At 42.9% G+C, this 18339-nt stretch overlaps 1 protein-coding gene across 5 annotated transcripts in view; it reads right to left on the bottom strand.

Moving 5' to 3' along the window:
- The window catches only part of RASSF6 (Ras association domain family member 6), a 150637-nt gene that overhangs the window by 19027 nt on the left and 113271 nt on the right, over positions 1-18339 (bottom strand). For 2 of the 5 annotated variants that reach the window (XM_064510410.1, XM_064510409.1), the window contains exons 5-6: positions 11726-12035; positions 10733-10883 (exon numbers count right to left, since the gene is read on the bottom strand). Coding sequence is in view for 1 of the 5 variants with exons in the window: in XM_026108660.2 (XP_025964445.2) it covers positions 665-738 (74 nt within the window). In the remaining 4 variants the exon portion in view is untranslated. Of the gene's footprint in view, positions 1-664; positions 840-10732; positions 10884-11725; positions 12036-18339 lie in introns of those variants that run through there. The other 3 variants (XR_010388864.1, XM_026108660.2, XM_026108661.2) reach the window with 2 other exon arrangements.

Here is an 18339-nt window from a genome sequence, read left to right as displayed (position 1 = left end):
ACGGCTGTACAGAGCAGTAACAGCCCTACTTGAATACAACAAGCACAACGCAACTCTTCAGCTCAGGCGGGTTCAGAACAGGGTGTGATTACTGAAACCAGAAGGAGGTCGGTATCTGTCAGTGAATACGGCCCCTTAGCTTGCAGGGGCATGAAGGAAGGGGTCTCCATGGTTGCTCTCCTTGCACAAACTAGGAATATAGAGCAGGGTTTGATACCAGCCTTACTCTACCAAGTATATTTCAAACACCGTATGTAAGCCATTATTATGAAGACAAATAACTTTTTATTTCAGGCAGCTTAGGAAAGATAGCTTTTACCAGATAACAGGAACTGACAAGGTCACCAACATAACCTTTATGGTCACACTGGCAACTGAATGAAGGGCAGCAAAGGCTTATACCCATGTTTACACGGAGCAGCAGCACTGTTTATTATCTACCTATTTTATCACAACTCTGACTCACGCAAGCCACCTTGAGAATTAGGGACTTCTTTTGGGATGATTTCTGACTGACTGAACATTTTTCCTTCCCTCCGGCACACCAATTACCCAAAAGGAATTTGCCTCGAGTTCTGGATGACCGCAAAGTACCTTGCTTTCTACTGACACTGCAGGTTACACCGAAAGCAGAAGAACAGCTCCAGCTTTACGTTTCACTTACCTGTACGCAGGATCAAACAAGGAGAAGCAGAGGAGGCGTTTCACACACCTTTCACCGAGCCCTGGAAGAGGCATGACAGCATCGCGCTAGGTGTCAGCTACCCTGGCTACTTCACGGAACCCACGGAGCTGTTAATTACTACTTTGCTCAACAAACTGGGAGTGCTGGAAAGCCAGGCCACTCCCCGCACCTCAGTGCATGTCGGGAATATTGACCTACCCACTTTCCTTCCTCCAAGCAGCTGACAGGAGCACTCTCTTAGTCACAGTTACACCTACAGGGAGGCTCCAGTTAACACTTTAATCGCTAACTTTATAAGGAGAGGCAGCTTGCTGACTCTCAGTAATTATTTGCTGACAGGGTGCACCCTAAAACCTCTTGTGCTGAAAGCACTGTTACACTTCCAGCTCTTTTCATGTTGGTTTTCTAATCTATAAAGTATTTTCTCCTTTTCCAAATGGACATATGCCCTCACTGTTTAATCTGATAACCAATATATATAGTCAGTTGAGGCTTAAGTACGACTATATGAAATCATAGCATTGTGGCAATATTCATGACAACACAGTTTGAGCACCTAATCACATGCAACTATATTATTCAATCATTGCTTAACTGCATGATAGCCTTATGCATATTATTCATTAGGCAAGAGTTGTGTCTGGAAGATGGACTGCATCACTACCAGGTTAATTTCTCAGCATCTAATTGTATAAGCAGATATTTAAGCTGGGGGGGTGGGGGCAGGAACCACACACCTTATTGATTGCTAGGTCATTTTGACCAAGCAACTTATCCACAAGATCAAGCCTGAAACAGAATGTTATTGAGCCACAGAGAGAAGAACATGAACAATACTGAGCTGGAGTTTGCCTTCATACCAGTCCCATGCACTGGACCTGATATCAAGTGACTTCTGCTTTCTATCAGTTTACACAAACGGGAGTCAGGTCAGACCCATTTCTATTTGATTCCAGCTCAAACCATTACCCCCTGATGTATTCCACTCAAAAGCTAGACTCACGGCCATACATAAAATGCAATATACTTCATATCTGGAATTGCAGTTTATGCTGTAGTCTCTAGCTCTGCACCAGAACAATATTCAACAACGTATTACATTAGCATGTTTAGCATGGAGAAAACTTTCAAGACACAGTAATAAGTAAAGGAGTTTTTGACTCAATTCACAGCAGCATAGAAGCTCCATGTTCTGGTAAGCTTGGGGCTTCTCATCAAGCTCCACCTTTCCTGTACAGATAACACAAATCCATGTAACTTCCAGAGCTGTTTACATCCAGAGGTTTGGTCATTACTATCACAACTTCAGACACTTAAGCGTTTTTCCTGACACTCCTGGATTAGACAGCTAGAACAGAGAGGAAAAGCAGGGCCTACCTTCACACCTGTAAACCAAGGTAAAGTTGAATCCATCTGTATCTGACAAGTATGCTCCTCTGACAGACATTTACATTAAGCACTAGGAGATAGTTGAATAGCTTTCCAGCTGAAGGCCAGGTCATTACCTTATACTAGGACTAGCTTATACTAGGTTTACCCTTAGGTAAGTCTAGTCCTGATTCCCAACACCGTAGTAGCTCATTTAAGTTTTTGGGGATATCTAAGTCTACAGAAGAGTTTTGAAGTCCTGATGCTTCAATTACTTAACTTAGATTCATGAGACGATGTCCCACTAAGAAATAAATTTAATAAAGCAGTAAAAAAATTAAGGTAATAAAAGGATATAGTTCTTATTTCCAATTAAACCAAGTGGGTTGATTTTTATATTGGCTTGGTGAATGCGGCTTGGGCTTGTTTCTAGTTTTCATTTCCACGCTTGAACTACTCCTACCTATGGTCTAGTTCTGATCTCATTTGAGTTAAAGTCAAACGCAATTAACTTAAGTTTCTTTGTGGAGATTACTCAGTGCAGAGCAGGAATACATAGCACATAAAGAAAAGATGTCTTTAGGACCACAAAGCAGAGAAATGCTAGTCTATTGTGAATTAAAAGAATGAGAGAACACTCCTCTTCCTTTCATAGGGAGAGAAATGAGCATGTGCAGAGGAAACATCATTTCTTGTCTTTCATAATAAACATAGTTTATATGCCTTAGAAATCTAACAAAGTCACAACTTGGTTATATTATTTCAGCCCTTAAAAGAAAGGTCAATGATGATTTTTGTAGAACAGGCAGGGAATGTGGCAATCCCGAGTCTTTAAAGACTAAGCTACATTTTGGACTTCTTGCAAGATTAATATTCAAATAACTTTAAGTTAATAAATAATTAGCAGTTGGAGTTCAGCTGTTTCACAACTTGGCCTCAAGTCATTAGCAAACGTATCGTTAAAACCACAAAAACTACTAAAAATTAAGAAAAACCCTCAGAGATTCCTCTTCTCTTTTTATAGTACACAATCAGAATAAACAGGCTGGCCATGGAAAGATCATACAGGCATGCTGGACTTGGTTAAACTGATTTTTTAGAAGCACAACCCTGTACACACAAGCTCACACCAGATTTCTCTGTTTCATAATGAAAACAAAAATTCCAAGCATTGAGTGCAAACAGCTGTGCCTGGACAATTCCTGACCCTCGACTCCAAACACACAAAATTCTTCTTGGACCTTCTGAGACAGATACTACAAGACAAAGATCAACCCAGATCCTCAGCTGACGAGATCTGAAGTTTACGTAAAATGCCAAATGATCGCTTCACCAGTTCTTTCCTTTGTACTACAATAATGACCGGGAAGATTATTTTGCTAATAGTAACAAAGCAAGGGATTCAAAACAACTGGGTTTACCTTGCAAAGGATCTACTATTCTTCAGCAAGATGATTTGCTGTTTTCCCACCAAAGTACCAACCTAAACACCTGTGTGACAGGATAGGGTTCTTTTGTAGACACAGCTGATAAGCATGGCCCAGAAAAGAAACAAGGAAACAGCTCATTAGCTTGAATCAGTAAATATGTAAAGCACACGCATCCAATCTAACTCTTTCCTGTCTTTGGCCAGCTATACAACTATCCCTCACACATCACATTAGGAACTTGTGACCCCCTAGAATTCACAAAACAAGTGGAAAAGGAGCAGACCTGAAGTTTGTGGCAATTTACGTGCTGAGGGCTATGCTTTCCACACTTTTAATGGAAATGACACTTCCCAGACACTGACCTTCCCTGTGTTGGAAAGCCTTTGGTAAGTATCAGGCCCTTGCGAGTCATCATTGGAAGGGTAAATCCTACCTAATAGGCTGAACCCCTATTAGTCAGGCATCATGATTTTGCACTGATTATATCTCATGAAGTCATCCATATAGAATTACAGAGATTTATAAAGCCATAGAAGTATTTTCATGGCCTGGAGCTATGAAACAAAGGGCAGAATCCGAGAGCACTGGCCTGTAGAAGAGAGCTATAGTCATGCAGCTTCTTGCTCTAACCAGGAGCACCCAACCAGAAACTGGGTCACAGCCTCACCACACTCAGCTAACTTACAGAGCAATTCTAAGCTGTGATATCTCTGCTCTCAAAAGATCTTCAGATCCAGACCTCCCTCAGCTGCCACATTCTGTGCAAAATATTGTTCTCCCATAGCAACTCTATCCACATCTTTCCTCAAATCTCTTGGTAGTGTGTCCTTGTACATTTGCACACTTTCTGCCTTCAAGGCAGGAATCCCCTAGACCATCTTTCTTCTTGGATCTTAGCTTGAGAGCGAGCAGGTTTCCCAATAAACAGCACAGCAGCAATTTTTCCCCCCACCTGTACTTTAGGATCCTCTTATGCACGTGGTTACTCCTCTGTAATGCTCACTTGAGGGTCACGTGACTGTGGCACCTGACTCCCATTTCCAATATTCTAGGGAGCTTTTCTTTAATTCTTTCTTTCTTAAGGGAGTTATGTCTTATTACAAGGTGGGCTGTCTGCTATTTTCTACTCCCTTTAAAAATGCCCATCTAGTCTCCTCCATAATCAAGTGGTCATACTAGATCTACACTCCCTGAAACTTTGAGGAAGCTTCAGATTCAGATTCAGATCTAAATTCCCCCTTGAAACTCTCCCTACCATGCCTGTGAAGGGGCACCTATCTCGCTGCAGCTGGAACTGTCATTTCAAAATAAGTAGTTATTCATTCTGCTACTTCTACACTTGCCTTTAGGTCTGAGTACAAATTGGAGGATTTGCTCTGCAAAGTTTTGTGTGAGTATTCAAGAGAGGACAATTATTGTGTCCAAGTTTTCCTTGTTCTCCTCATCCAAAGATATCCCAAATCATAAAGCAAACTTCAGTGATAACCACAATTCCAACATATTTTGAATCACCGACTTACACAGATAGGTATCTATTTTCCATGTACTCCATGAAGAAATGCAACTGTCTCAGCTGTGCTCAAAATCAGTCCAAGAGTCACATTATAAATACACAAACCTTAACAAAAATGTTTCTTAATAATTAGTATGAGTTATATTTATAAAGAACACAATGCAAATTGGACATTTTTTCAAGACTTAGGAAGGAGGCAAATACTGTTCTGCAGTACATAGCACTGTCTAATGAAAGATAACATATCTCTAACATACAGTCTGCAGCACTGTCCTGAGCCTTGTTGAACATGCCTGTCTGTTACTGAACTCAAGGAGATCTGGGAAAGGCTGCTTACCAACGTGCTGTCAGTGTTTACTACCCTACTGGCCAGATCTTAAAAGACGTTCTCTCTTTTTCTGCAGATTTTCATCTTCTGAAAATGCACACGGTTCTAGGTCCTGAGATACTCTCGGCACAAACAAGTCTCTGGCAAATCTCAGAGTAGAGCTCAGCAGCCCATTTCTTGTATATAAACTGCAAGGTATATTTGAAAAAAAAATTTTTTTAAGTAAGTTACGCTTCAGGATTGTCACTATTACATACCATACAACTAAAACGTAAATGCTCAGATAAATATTCCTGCTGCATAGCCATTACGCTGAGTCATAGTTATAAAGCAAACACCTCCTAATGTTTAATTCATTAATTCATTCAGTGCTAGGTTGGACGTGAGTTAAAGAGCATTTATGCAAATATCCTTTTGTCATAGTCTATTTAAACACTTGAGTGGTTAATAAAAAGTAGCCTCGATTTCTAGACATCATCTTGTTCACACTTGCCAGTGGCAAGCATAATTCTTCACACAATACTCTGCTTCCGGGCACCCAATGGAGGTGACTAACAAAAGGAGAGCCTATGCTCGCAGGCATTACTAGAATTTATAAACTTCAAGAAAATTGTAAGGATGAGGGAGGATGTGGAAACTGGGTTTAACAGACATTACACTGAGACTGAGATTATAATACCATTTTAATGAATAAAAAGAGTGTGTGACACAAAACTTGGTTATCTTCTTTTCCATATTTTACAAGACTGTAATTTTTTGGGCCAAGTTTCCTCATGGTATAAAATGATGAAATTTGGCCAACACTAGAGAAAAAAAAATCTTTCAGTTAGAAAGCATCATTAGGGGACCTAGAGGACCTAAGAGATTCAATCACAAGTCACCAGATAGTACTAGGAGAGTCAGTTAACTTATCTTGTGCATTCGTTCCTCACTTGTGGAATGGAAATAACATTTCTGACCTTCACAGGAGCCTCTGAAAAAATAAAGTCTATGCATGCCTGGAAAGAGCTCAGCTACTGTAGTGTCTTCTCGTATCAGGTGCCCAGATAAACAACATGAAGAGCATAAAGGCACTTATTCCACCCCATTTACTCAAGCACCCAATTTCAGACTTTGTTAAAGAGCTGTCACACACCAGAGCGTCTCCTGTACAGATAAGGCCGTAATTCTGGCATGGCAGCAAAGCACGCTGAAATGATTTTCAGACAGCCTTACATATATAACACTCTGTTGAATACAAGTTTTCAGGTTGTAAAGGAATAGCATGAGAAACAGTACTCTGTAGTTCTTGCTACGTAATTATGAAGTGAGGAATCAGAGGCTGGTGGGAACGGAGGAAATGCATGGCAATTGCAGCCTGCCTCTGTGTCTGACTAGCCCACACTCCTCAGCCTGCGGTTGCTGTGCAGTGCAGACATTCTTCAGATTGTCTCCTAGCGGCTCTGTACAGTGTACAGTTCTTCATTGCATGCTGCTTTGTACAAGTAACTTGAGTGGTACATCAAACTGCCCTGAAGCTAGCGTAAAAAGAGGAAAATTGGAGACTTGAAAACACTTCCATAATGAATATTGACTGCTTAAGCAAGTACCACCCCTGCAGTACACTGTAAAACTTGTTCAGATAGGGAACTTACTTTTTACTTTTCATACTGCATAACATACCTCAACAGACATTAAAAGAGCTGATCTTTAAGTGTCTGTGGCTTTTATTTATTTAGCTGCTCTTGAAAATTATACAGAGGGCGGTGCAAAGGGGAGCGCAAAGCAATACAGATGGGGCTGACTCAGTGAGGTTCTACCTTGTGTCTGGCTGTTTGAGGAGCTTCTTGACTCCTCAGTTCTCCCCACGAATGTCCAGCCTCTACCACGTATATGACACTGGGACATTCCTCAGGTCTAATGACTCTTCTTGCTGAAGCTTACCTCACAGATGCTGCGACTACCTGTTCTGAATCCCCCCTGTCCTTCCGTAATGCTGTTCTTATATTCCTTTGGGAGGAGTTCAGCTCTCTAGCATCCTTTACAAAGAGTAAATACATTTATATACTTACTGTTTCACAGCATTCTCATCCAGTTTGCTCTCATAGATCACATTTCTGATCATATTCTACTGTTTTTCTTCTCATTCAGACAACCGAATCCCTAACCCTTCTGAGTAGGGTCCTAGAGCACAATGAGTGCTGTGTACTGTGGATGGCAGTTATATGTCAGCTCCACGGCAGAGGCGGTGGCATTTCAATGGCATTGGATGAAACGATGCTCTCTCTCATCTCTGAAGGGCTAAATTCTCTCTTGGTGCTTGGTCACACATGTGAAACTTCTGCTAGGTTTCATGAGAATTAATGAGGCTAAAATTTGATCTCATCGTTGCAGGTATCTGAACAGCTTTCTGGTCTAGAAGTGCTTTGGAAAAACAAATCCAGATAAGAATGGAGGCACCTGGAACACAATTGCATATAAAAGCACTATCTGATTTGGACTATGAACTCAGCATGCTCCTGTGTGAATCAACATAAACAAGTCAATAGATGTTTAGAAGATGCTGAATTTCTGGGAAGATTCTTTCCTGCACAGTTGTTCAGAGGGTGTGTCTGCAAGTCTGGAATCTGATCCATCTGAAACTGTCATTCTCAGCCCTGCAGGTGATATCTTGTTTCTAGCCAACACACATGCCCCTACAAGTGAAGAATCTGAACAAGCTGCCCACTGGAAATGAGAATTCAGCCTCTGGGATGGTGTCGTCCCACCTCCTACAGAGCATTTGGCAGCAGGGAGAGGTACCACACTCGCAGAAGGCAACCCTCACCTTCGGAAACTGTGGGCTGCTGCACACTGAAAGCAGTGTTCAAGGAAGAGGAAGTTCAATCAGCCAAGAAGCTGTAAAGAAATAGGAGTGTCTTTAGGACCGTGAGTTGCAAGGTATGCTCCTCCAGGTCTGTGCGGAAAGCACAGGTTCTAACAGGTGCAGGAATGGAAGCAACTTCAGGCTTGAAATTTTATGCAAAAGACATTGCAGAAAGGGGAGCAGCATCTGAGCAGTAAATGGCCTGCTGTTACTGGAGGCACGTGAATGGGGAGCTGAATGGCCCTCTTCCAGAGCACCTGGTAGCTGCACAGTTCCTCACTGGCCCCTGCGTACTTCCATAGTAGTTACTTAAGTAGCACTGCCAGAGTTGCCACTGGATTTGTATGCTTTCATTTCTGACACTGTATTTTAGAAAAGAAACGTTTGTGAAAAACTAAGAAATATCTACTGAAATACCTCGAAACTGAAGACTCATAGATCAATGACCATTTTTACAAGATGGATCTGAATGTTCATCCTGGTACCACTTTCTTGACATATGATGTTACACAGAGTCACAGAATCACAGAATGGTTGAGGTTGGAAGGGACCTCTGCAGATCATCTAGTCCAAGCCCCCTGCTCAAGCAAGGTCACCTAGACCACATTGCCCAGGGTTGTTTCCAGACAGCTTTTGAATATCTCCAAGGAAGGAGACTCCACAACCTCTCTGGCAACCTGTTCCAGGGCTCAGTCACCCTCTCACTAAAGAAGTTTTTCCCCATGCTTGGATGGACCTTCTTGTGTTTCAGCTGGTGCCCGTTGCCTCTCGTCCTGTCACCAGGCACCACCGAGAAGAGGCTGGCCCCATCCTCTTTACACCTGCCCTTCAGATACTTATATACTTTGATAAGATTCCCCCCTCAGTCTTCTCTTCTCCAGGGTGAACAGGCCCAGCTCTCTCAGCCTCTCCTCATACGAGAGATGCTCCAATCCCTTCATCACCTTAGTAGCTCTTCGCTGGACTCTCTCCAGTAGCTCCATGTCTCTCTCGTACTGGGGAGCCCAGAACCGGACACAGTACTCCAGATGTGGCCTCACCTCACCAGGGCTGAGTAGAGGGGGAGGATCCCCTCCTTTGACCTGCTGGCAATGCTCTTCCTAATGCAGCCCAGGATACCCTTGGCCTTCTTGGCCACAAGGGCACATTGCTGGCTCAGGGTCAACTTGTCCACCAGGACTCCCAGATCCTTCTCCGCAGAGCTGCCTTCCAGCAGGTCAACCCCCAAGCCTGTACTGGTGCATAGAGTTATTCCTCCCCAGGTGCAGGACCTTGCACTTTCCTTTATTGAATTTCATAAAGTTCCTCTTCGCCCATCTCTCCAGCCTGTTGAGGTCCCTCCGAATGGCAGCACAGTCCTCTGGTGTCTCAGACGCTCATCCCAGTTTTGTATCATTAGCAAACTTGCTGAGGGTGCACTCTGTCCCTTCATCCAGGTCACTGATGAATAATTTGAACAACACTGGACCCACTATTGACCCCTGGGGGACACTGCTAGCTACAGGCCTCCAACTAGACTGTGCAACTGAGCACAACCCTCTGAGCTCTGCCATTCAGCCAGTTTTCAGTCCACCTCACTGTCCACTCATCTAGCCCACACTTCCTGAGCTTGCCTATGAGGATGTTACAGGAGACAGTGTCAAAGGCCTTACTGAAGTTAAGGTGAACAACATCCACTGCTCTCCCCTCATCTACCCAGATAGTCATCCCATCCTGGAAGGCTATCAGATTGGTTAAGCATGATATCTCCTTTGTGAATCCATGCTGAGTACTCCTGATCACCTTATTCTTTACATGTTTAGAGATGCCATCCAGGATGAGCTGTTCCATCACCTTTCCAGGATTGAGGTGAGGCTGACTAGCCTGTAGCTCCCTGGGTTCTCCTTCTTGCCCTTTTTGAAGACTGGAGTGACACTGGCTTTCTTCCAGTCCTCAAGCACCTCACTTGTTCTCCATGTCCTTTCAAAGATGATTGACAGTGGCCTAGCAATGATGTCTTTCAGCTCCCTCAGCACTCACGGATGCATCCCATCAGGGCCCAGGGACTTGTGGATGTCAAGTTTTCTTAAATGACCTCTAACCCAATCCTCCTTGTCCAAGGGAAAGTCTTCCTTTCTCCAGACTTTCTCCCTAGTCTCCAGGATCTGGGATTCCTGAGGGCGGCTCTTAGCAGTAAAGACTAAGCAAAGAAGGCGTTCAGTATCTCTGCCTTCTCTGTATCCTTCGTCATCACAGCCTCTGCCCCACTGAGTAGCAGGCCCACGTTTTCCCTAGTCTTCCTTTCGCTACTGATGTATTTGAAGAAGCCCTTCTTGCTGTCCTTGACATCCCTGGCCAGATTAAACTCCAAATGGGCCTTGGCCTTCCTAATCCTATCCCTGCATACTCAGACAATGTCTCTATATTCCTCCCAAGTGGCCTGTCCCTGCTTCCACCTTCTGTACACTTCCTCATTCTGTTTGAGTTTTGCCACCCATATGTTGGATTTGCACTCAAATAACAATGTTTTCAAAGATTAACAGTCCTTTTGTCACTACTGTTCATGGTCAACTGCCTTTGTTACCTGAAATTTCAGCAAAGGTGACATTCTTCTGGGGCTGGATCCTTCTGCTCCCTCCACTCCACAGCAATAGGCAAGGCCCTACTGAGTCCAGGGTATGTTTCCTCCCAGCACAACAGACTTCACATGGTTACAACATATGCGTAACTGCATGCTGCAAAATGAAGAGCAAGATCTGTTTCAGTGTCAGGTGCTTGAGTGCACCCACTGGTCTTGGCCATGACCAGCCTCAAATGGGACCTCCACACACCCCCTCTGCCCATAGGCCTGGGAACCCATTTAAGCTCAGTCTTGGCCATTAAGTCTCAGTCTGAGCTATGCTGCAGGAGTGGTAGTCCTGTGCCTGGTTCTGGACTTTGTTGGCCTAGTCTCTGACCTGTGGACTGGCTCCTTGGCTTGACCTTGGATTGGCTTCATTGCCATGAAGTTACCTGATGATCTGGACTCTGAAACTAGCCGTGATCTCTGGGTGTGCCCTGTTCCCTTGCTCAGCTACTGTAGCATGGGTCCCTGCCTGGTGAGGCCCCTGCCTCGCTGGCCACAGTACGGCCCTTGATTTCTGGTTCCCTGTCCCTTAGGGACCTGCCAGCCTTTGCTTTGCCTGGACATTCAGCATACTGCAAAAATAGGTGGTGTTGCAGAGCAGGGGGGTGTTTCCTTCTTAGGAAAGTCTCTTTTCCTTTTGGGCATTCAGGGGATCAATAATTACACTTCACCCTTAAAAAGCTAATAAAGAAACCCTATCTATCATTATTAATTGATTAGGATCAGCTCACACAAAAGTAATTGTGGTAAGTGGGAACAAGAAGATATATAAAATGAAAGAGGCAGGGCTTTTGAACCACACAGCAAAGGAGGAGCAGCCCTTTTGCACTGCAGTCCGACGGCAGCCTAAGCTGATATAACTGGTGACTGCTGCAGGGCTCTTGCTGCAGCCCATGTGTGCCTGTACTGGCAACTTTTGAGCCTTCAGTGCAGCTGCTTAAAACCCCTCACCTTTCTTCTTTTAAACCAGGCAAGGTTTTTGCAGGTGAGCTGATCAAGCTGTGCACTGAACTGTTGCCAGAAGCGGTGGGGCAGATTGTTCTCCAGAGCCAGTTGGGCTTCGGCGGCAGAACATGGTGAGCTGCAATGGCCCCTCATGGCTTCTGCAGCAAAACGTGCATCAGAGATGTATTTGAGACTGCTGCTCTCCCGTGGCTTCCTTTTCCAGAGTGACTGGCTGCAATGCCAAACATCATGCATCTAAGATGAGTTCATTCAAAGGGCTTCATTTGTAACCGTGGGTTTTTGCTTTTCTTTTGCACTAGAAAATAAAAACACATGACAGAGAAGTAATTAGAAGAGTATTGAGCTAAGATGTTCAAATGCAGGTCTTCTGTATTCCAGTATTTGAATATGATCTAATCTACCAAATCATACATGTCATTCTGCAACATTCTTAATTTCTGCAAGCTACTAGGGCCTCTGCACTTCCATGTAAAATCATTTGAATTATTAGCTGCGGAAGTCTTTTCAGGTGGGAAATGACTTCTGATGGAATGAAATATCCGTGCAAACATTCATTTATAACTGAAATTTTCCAAACTGAAAATCTGGTCATTCATCTTGCAAAAATACATACATTTATTTTTAATTCAGCAGCCAAAACAAGAAGAAAACAGCTGCTGGATTTTGCTAAAAATCTTTGAGAATGTAAAAACAGAAAATTTCTGCCAGCTCTCACATAGGCTGTCTGTACTGATCTCATCTGATTTTCTTTGGTTCTTTTCTCCACAAGGGCCCTTTTCAGAAAAACATCTTACTTCAACCTTCCCTGGTGCATTAAATAACTTACAGAAAATGATGTTGCATTATAAATGGTCTATGCAAAAATCATATACTAATGAGAATAACTTGATATGCCAACCACTTCTCTCACACTGGGCTTCTTCCCACTACTTTACCTTTCCTTGACTCTATAGACTATAAACTGCTTTGACTACTTGTCAGCCTTTGACATGGTCTGCAAAGAATTGAAAAATGTGACCATAAATAAATGCTAATACTAATAAATGTTTAATTTAAGTCAACAGTACTGCAACAGACAGAAAACCCCTACAAATTCTGCTGTGAGGCGTGCCTGCCCTGTAGTTCTAGGATAACATAGATGCGGTCAAGTGAAAGTACCACAAGATGGTGCAACCCCAAGGATGCTGCTATTTGGCTGATACAATTCATTTGCACAAAACCACATGTGTAACTCAGTGAAGCTGGAATAAAGTTCCCACTGACAGAGAGTACAGAGCTGCCTGCTTCTCCCTGCACCAGAGTTACCAAGGCACTGGTGAGAATGTCCTCTGACTCTCAGGAGTCCAGAGATAATATCACAACTATGTTAAAACTTATGTTGGAGAGATGCTTTAAAAGCCCACATAATTCAACAACAGTGTAAAGGAGGCTCTTAGAATTTTAAAATATATCTTTATAAGTTCAGGGAATGGTCAAATGGAGAAATGAAGACAAGAATACAAACTCCGACATACTAAATGTCAAGGCACAACAGGGCAGACACAAAACTTCTCTTTTAAGCTTGTCTTGGCACCAGGTTGGAATATAGCAGCCAGAACGACTGATCCCACAGGAATCAGTGAACGTGCAGACCTCCGTGACCCAGGCGGAACAGGCACTTGGGTTCCCCAGAGGAAATGAGCAACATCCATCACCGAAGACTGTTCAAGAAACTTGGGGGAGGAGAGATGATTCTTATGTAGAAGAAAAATAATTAAAAGATTGAAAACAGAAGGAATAAATGGACACTTGTCATATCGGAGAGAGTGGATCGAAATCCCACAGAGACACGTATTGGGGCTTGTGCTATTTGATACATAGACAATCCACAAGGTAAAAACTTTGCTCTCCACAATCCGCGTTATATTAAAAGGAAAAGTCTTGTTCTCCAAAACTCCTTAAATGCCACGCAAGTACTGTATGACACATAGCAAGTCTCCCATCAGTGACCTCTTGAGGATACAGGCACTCATATGTGATCACAGTTGGAGGAAGGTGTTCAGGACAACTTCAGTCATGGGACAACTGCAGGTTCCAGTGCAAGAGGAGAAGTATTCTTACAAATAAATAACGGTCCAGGTGGAATGAACTCCAAACTAGTGAAAAGCTCAGTGTTAGACAAACAGATTTTGGACTTGATCTTGAACTATATCTTACCCTTGAGAAGAGCAAGATGTGAACTCCGTACAGTGACCAAAGGCTGCTGTGCCAGAATCCACCTCAAGGTGGAACTGTGGACCTGCGTGGGCCCACAGAGAAGGAAAAGCATTAATCAGAGAGCTACTCATATTTTTTTCCCTTTATAAATACTTGCAATCAGTATAACACCAGGTCTGAGCATTTCTTACCTCGTTTTAATTTTTCACAGAAAACTGAAGGGGGACAAAGCTCAGAGAGTGTGTTCCTGTGTGCAGGATGTTTCATGTATAGGTACTGTTGTGTTACCGGTCTTCCACGTACTTCCTGGCCAAAAAGGACACACGGGGAAAAAACTGACTTCATAATTAGACTATTTTATGAAGCACTATAATTATATTTTATTATGCTGCATTTTACTGTGGCATCCTGGGGCAGAAAAGAGGGAGGAAAGGAGAAGAAAAATGTAGGGAGGGTGGGGATGGACTTGGATGCATGTCTTTGATACACTCTCCACAGTAAATTGGTAGTCAGCTGGCTGCACCTGAAGAACCATATTTAGCACTACCCTACCTGAGGGGGGGCTGCTCTAAATTAGAGGCTGTGAGAGTAGATGTGAAACAGAAAATGAGGCCATCCTCTATCCTCTGGGATATAAGAAGATCTTCCTGGGCAAGAAATAACAAGAGCAAAGAAAGAGCACAAAATGTCCAGTTTGAGTCATAAGCTTTGGTTCAATGACAGAAGAGGTAACTGATGCCGAAATGATACCACAGTCTGCTGCTTGCTGGAAGTTGTTAGTGAAGCACTCACAAAGAGAAGTCCCAAAACTCCTAGCAAAGCCAAACACTACTGAAGAAAGGGGGGAAAAAAAAGCCCAAACCTGGACCCAAAACGCTGATTCCCGGACAAAACAAGACATGGGTATGTCCATTCTAGCCCATACTTTCATAGATGCAACAAGGCTCCTTCTGCCATAGCTGCAGATAGGAAAAATATCCTTTTTTAACATTGGAATGAATGAGTTCCTGGACTGTGAGGACACAAAATACTCTCTTGCCCTCAAACACTATAATGACACATATAGGGCTGAGCTCTTATCTGCTGGATCTATCAGCACCTAAAATGATTGGGATGCTGGTGCACTGCAGTTCCTAGGAGGCATGTCAGCACTGGATCGCCTGCATCTACGAGCATGAGGTATAGATTTTATTTTTTCTCCCGGCCATTGTCCTCAGTAAATGAACAAATGGAGAGCAAAAAAAATCATTACGTGACAGATAAGGGAATGATACTGGGACAAGTGCTAGAAAAGGATTCTGTTGAGAGGACTTCTACTGGGTTGAGACCCCCACTATCTATCATGCACCACTGCTACTGCTGCTGCTTCATGACACTTCATTAGTAAATATGTGCTTCTGATCAGTTATTATCTGTATGGATAATCTGATAACTTCCAAGACCAGAAAAAAGCACCCCAAACTGCCACAGTAAAACACTACATGCACCAATTCCAAGACAAACTTTACCTATTATGAAAAGAGAACGGTCAAATAGCAAGTAAATAACTTGCTGTTTCCTGGGTGATTTGTCTACGTGTGCAGTAGCTCGTTCCTACATGTTACTTTTAATGTAATATCATAAATGATGCTATTTCTCATTAAATAAAATATGAGCAGCTCTAAGTCACCAGTTCTGAAAATCACATAATCACATGATTATTTTACTCACTGAGTAAAATACTTGCTGAATAAGGCTATCCTTAAGAACACAATTTAAGTTCATGTTTGCACATTTTATTGGGGCAGGACCTTAAAACAGATTGGAAAACTTTTAAAAATGCAGTTCAAAATCTGACAGAGAAACCAGTCTTTTATTCTAGGTCTTATTCTACATTTCTCACACGCACATCATTGGTGACATTTCTGACGTTACCAAAGTGCCTTGCTAATGTGTTATTGTATCTTCTTCAAAAATAGGTACCAAGTCAAAATGTGAAGGCGGGAAACACTTCTTAAATTTATTGTGTATGATGTCTGGGGGGCATACTTCTTCAATCTTTCTTTTTTTCTGCTACAACAGTAAAGGCAATTTCCCTACAGAAAAGCGAACAATGGTTGGTAATGGTAACAAGCTACCTCTAAGCAGCACCTTTCTTTTGGGAATGTGAACAAATTGTTCTAAAAACTCAGCACCGGTGACAAAAGTTTTATCATTAAAAAACCAAGGAATGGTGAAATTAATGGGTAAGGGCACAGACTTTGAGGTTTAAATTTACTGGCTTAGAGAAAGAATTGGAGACTGCACTCTGAAAATCACACCACTCTCCAGCTTTTAGCAAAACCAAAGGCATTCACAATCGGCAACTGGTATGAAAAACTTTGGCTTCCGTGCCTTGCCTGAAGTGACACAGACTGTTCATTGCCCACACCTATATCTGACTCAAAGGAGGTCAGCGGCATCTCTGGGGATGCTAGTTAACATGGGTGCAGCAAAAATAGCATAGGTTTTCAGTCAAGACTGTGAACAATTACTCATGCTAGCGTTCAGAGGATTCATTTCTTTTCCTATAAATGAAGCTGATAAGATGGACAAACCTTGATCCTGAATTACTCAAGTGACTAGGAAATTTTGCCACTGGTGACGAAGGACACCGGATCAAGCCCAGGGCAAGCACGTGTGACTTTAAATCCCTTCAGTGTCTGGCACTGAGCAGATAACTTCACATAGCATAGTAGTAAAGGACTGTTTACATTGAGAGGTATGTATTGGATACAGGTCAAATACAGCAGTACTTCTCTACAGCCTGGTTGCCATTTGAAGATGGAAGCCACGAAACTGAGAAAGGTCTGCACTGCTGTTCTTTATTGCTGTGCCAGAATTTGGAAGAAAATTTCTGTATTTTTCCTTTGCTGTTTAGAAATGATTTAGATTCAATTTTATTTCTATGCAGAGGATTTTTGGAAGATTGGGTATGAAGGCAGACCTTCAAGAAAGTCACAGAAAGTCTCATGAAGCTGAAAGTGAAGGAAAAAAGACTGTTGAGTCTTGAAAGTTTTCCTCCTTTAGTATTTCCAGCTGAATTCGTTAATGACCATGTCAGACTCCTCCAGCAAGAACAAACAGGCCAAAACACAGTATTTCCCACATTAAACAGTGATGTCGTTGCAACAGAGGTTACCCATGGTCAGGGCCCTGAGTGCACTAATGGGTCTTAATGCCCTGACAGCCTCAGCTGGGGCCTTCACCCAAACCCCTGCCTGTGGGCACAGGAGCCCATTTAAGCTCAGCCCTGGGTCTTCAGCCTTTCTCTGGGCTATGTTGGAGGTGTGCTGATTTCCAGCTCTACAACAGCTGTGCCTGGCCATTGGCTTCCACTGGCCCAGACCCTCAGACTAATTTCCTTGCTTGACTTTGCACCACCACGATCTTGCCTGATGATCAGGACTCCTGGCTCACGATGTCTGGGTCTGCCCTGCTCTCTCACTTGGGTACTGTGGGACCGGGCACCGGCTGCCGAGGCCCCTGCCCCGCTGGCTGCGTTATTGCGTTTGTCCCTGTGTCCCTTAGGGAGCAGCTCGCCCTTGCTGTGCCCTGACACCCATGTGCTATTAATTTGTGCACTTCCTGTATACATGAGTTTTGATTCCTGACAGCTTTTTTTCATTGCTAACTCAGTAGATATAAAAAATCCAGCTGATATTAATTAGAAATAACATAAAAATGTTTAAATGTTGGGATTCCACTAACAATGGGGAGGTCTTTTTTGCTCTGCAATCTGTTAGAGAATCACTCATTTTTGATTCTGTATATTTATTTCTAGTGCACAGAAGAAAATTCTCAGGTGGTATCCTCCTAAAACATCTCTTTCTTAACAGTTTCTACTCAGATAATGCTTGATCTCAGGCCATTTGAAGTAAAAGACTCCAATGAACTTTAATGTTTTCTGGATCAGATGAGTTCACCAGACTTGCATTTTCTGAAATGGAATAATTAAACTTCTGAATTCAGGAAGAGTGGTGAACCGTATGTATGTAAGAGGAATTTGATGTTGTAGGAACAGCACTAGCAGTGAGACTTTAGGCATAACTACAATCTAGTCATATAGTTCTTTGGCACTTAGGTGCCTGAAATTTCCACTGTGTTACATACTGGAAAAAATCCTGCTAGCATTAACTTTAGAGATCTTCTTAAGGCACGTGAGACAAGGAAAAAAAAATCTCAGATTTCACAAGAGAGAGGTGGGATAGGGAAACCACCCCAGTGACTTCAGTGGGATGAATAAGACCCTTGCAATCCCCAACAGTGTATTAGATCAAGTAATGCAAAAGAGAAGTCAAGTCCTTCAAGTCCTAGATCAGAAATGTGACCTCCTTCAGCTTCTGGCAGGAAATTCAGCTTTCAGCTATTGTCTACAAGTAGCA

Source organism: Dromaius novaehollandiae, chromosome 4, assembly GCF_036370855.1.
Source record: "Dromaius novaehollandiae isolate bDroNov1 chromosome 4, bDroNov1.hap1, whole genome shotgun sequence".
In the NCBI taxonomy this organism is placed as follows: Eukaryota; Metazoa; Chordata; class Aves; order Casuariiformes; family Dromaiidae; genus Dromaius; species Dromaius novaehollandiae.
This window is presented reverse-complemented; position numbering and strand designations above follow the sequence as displayed.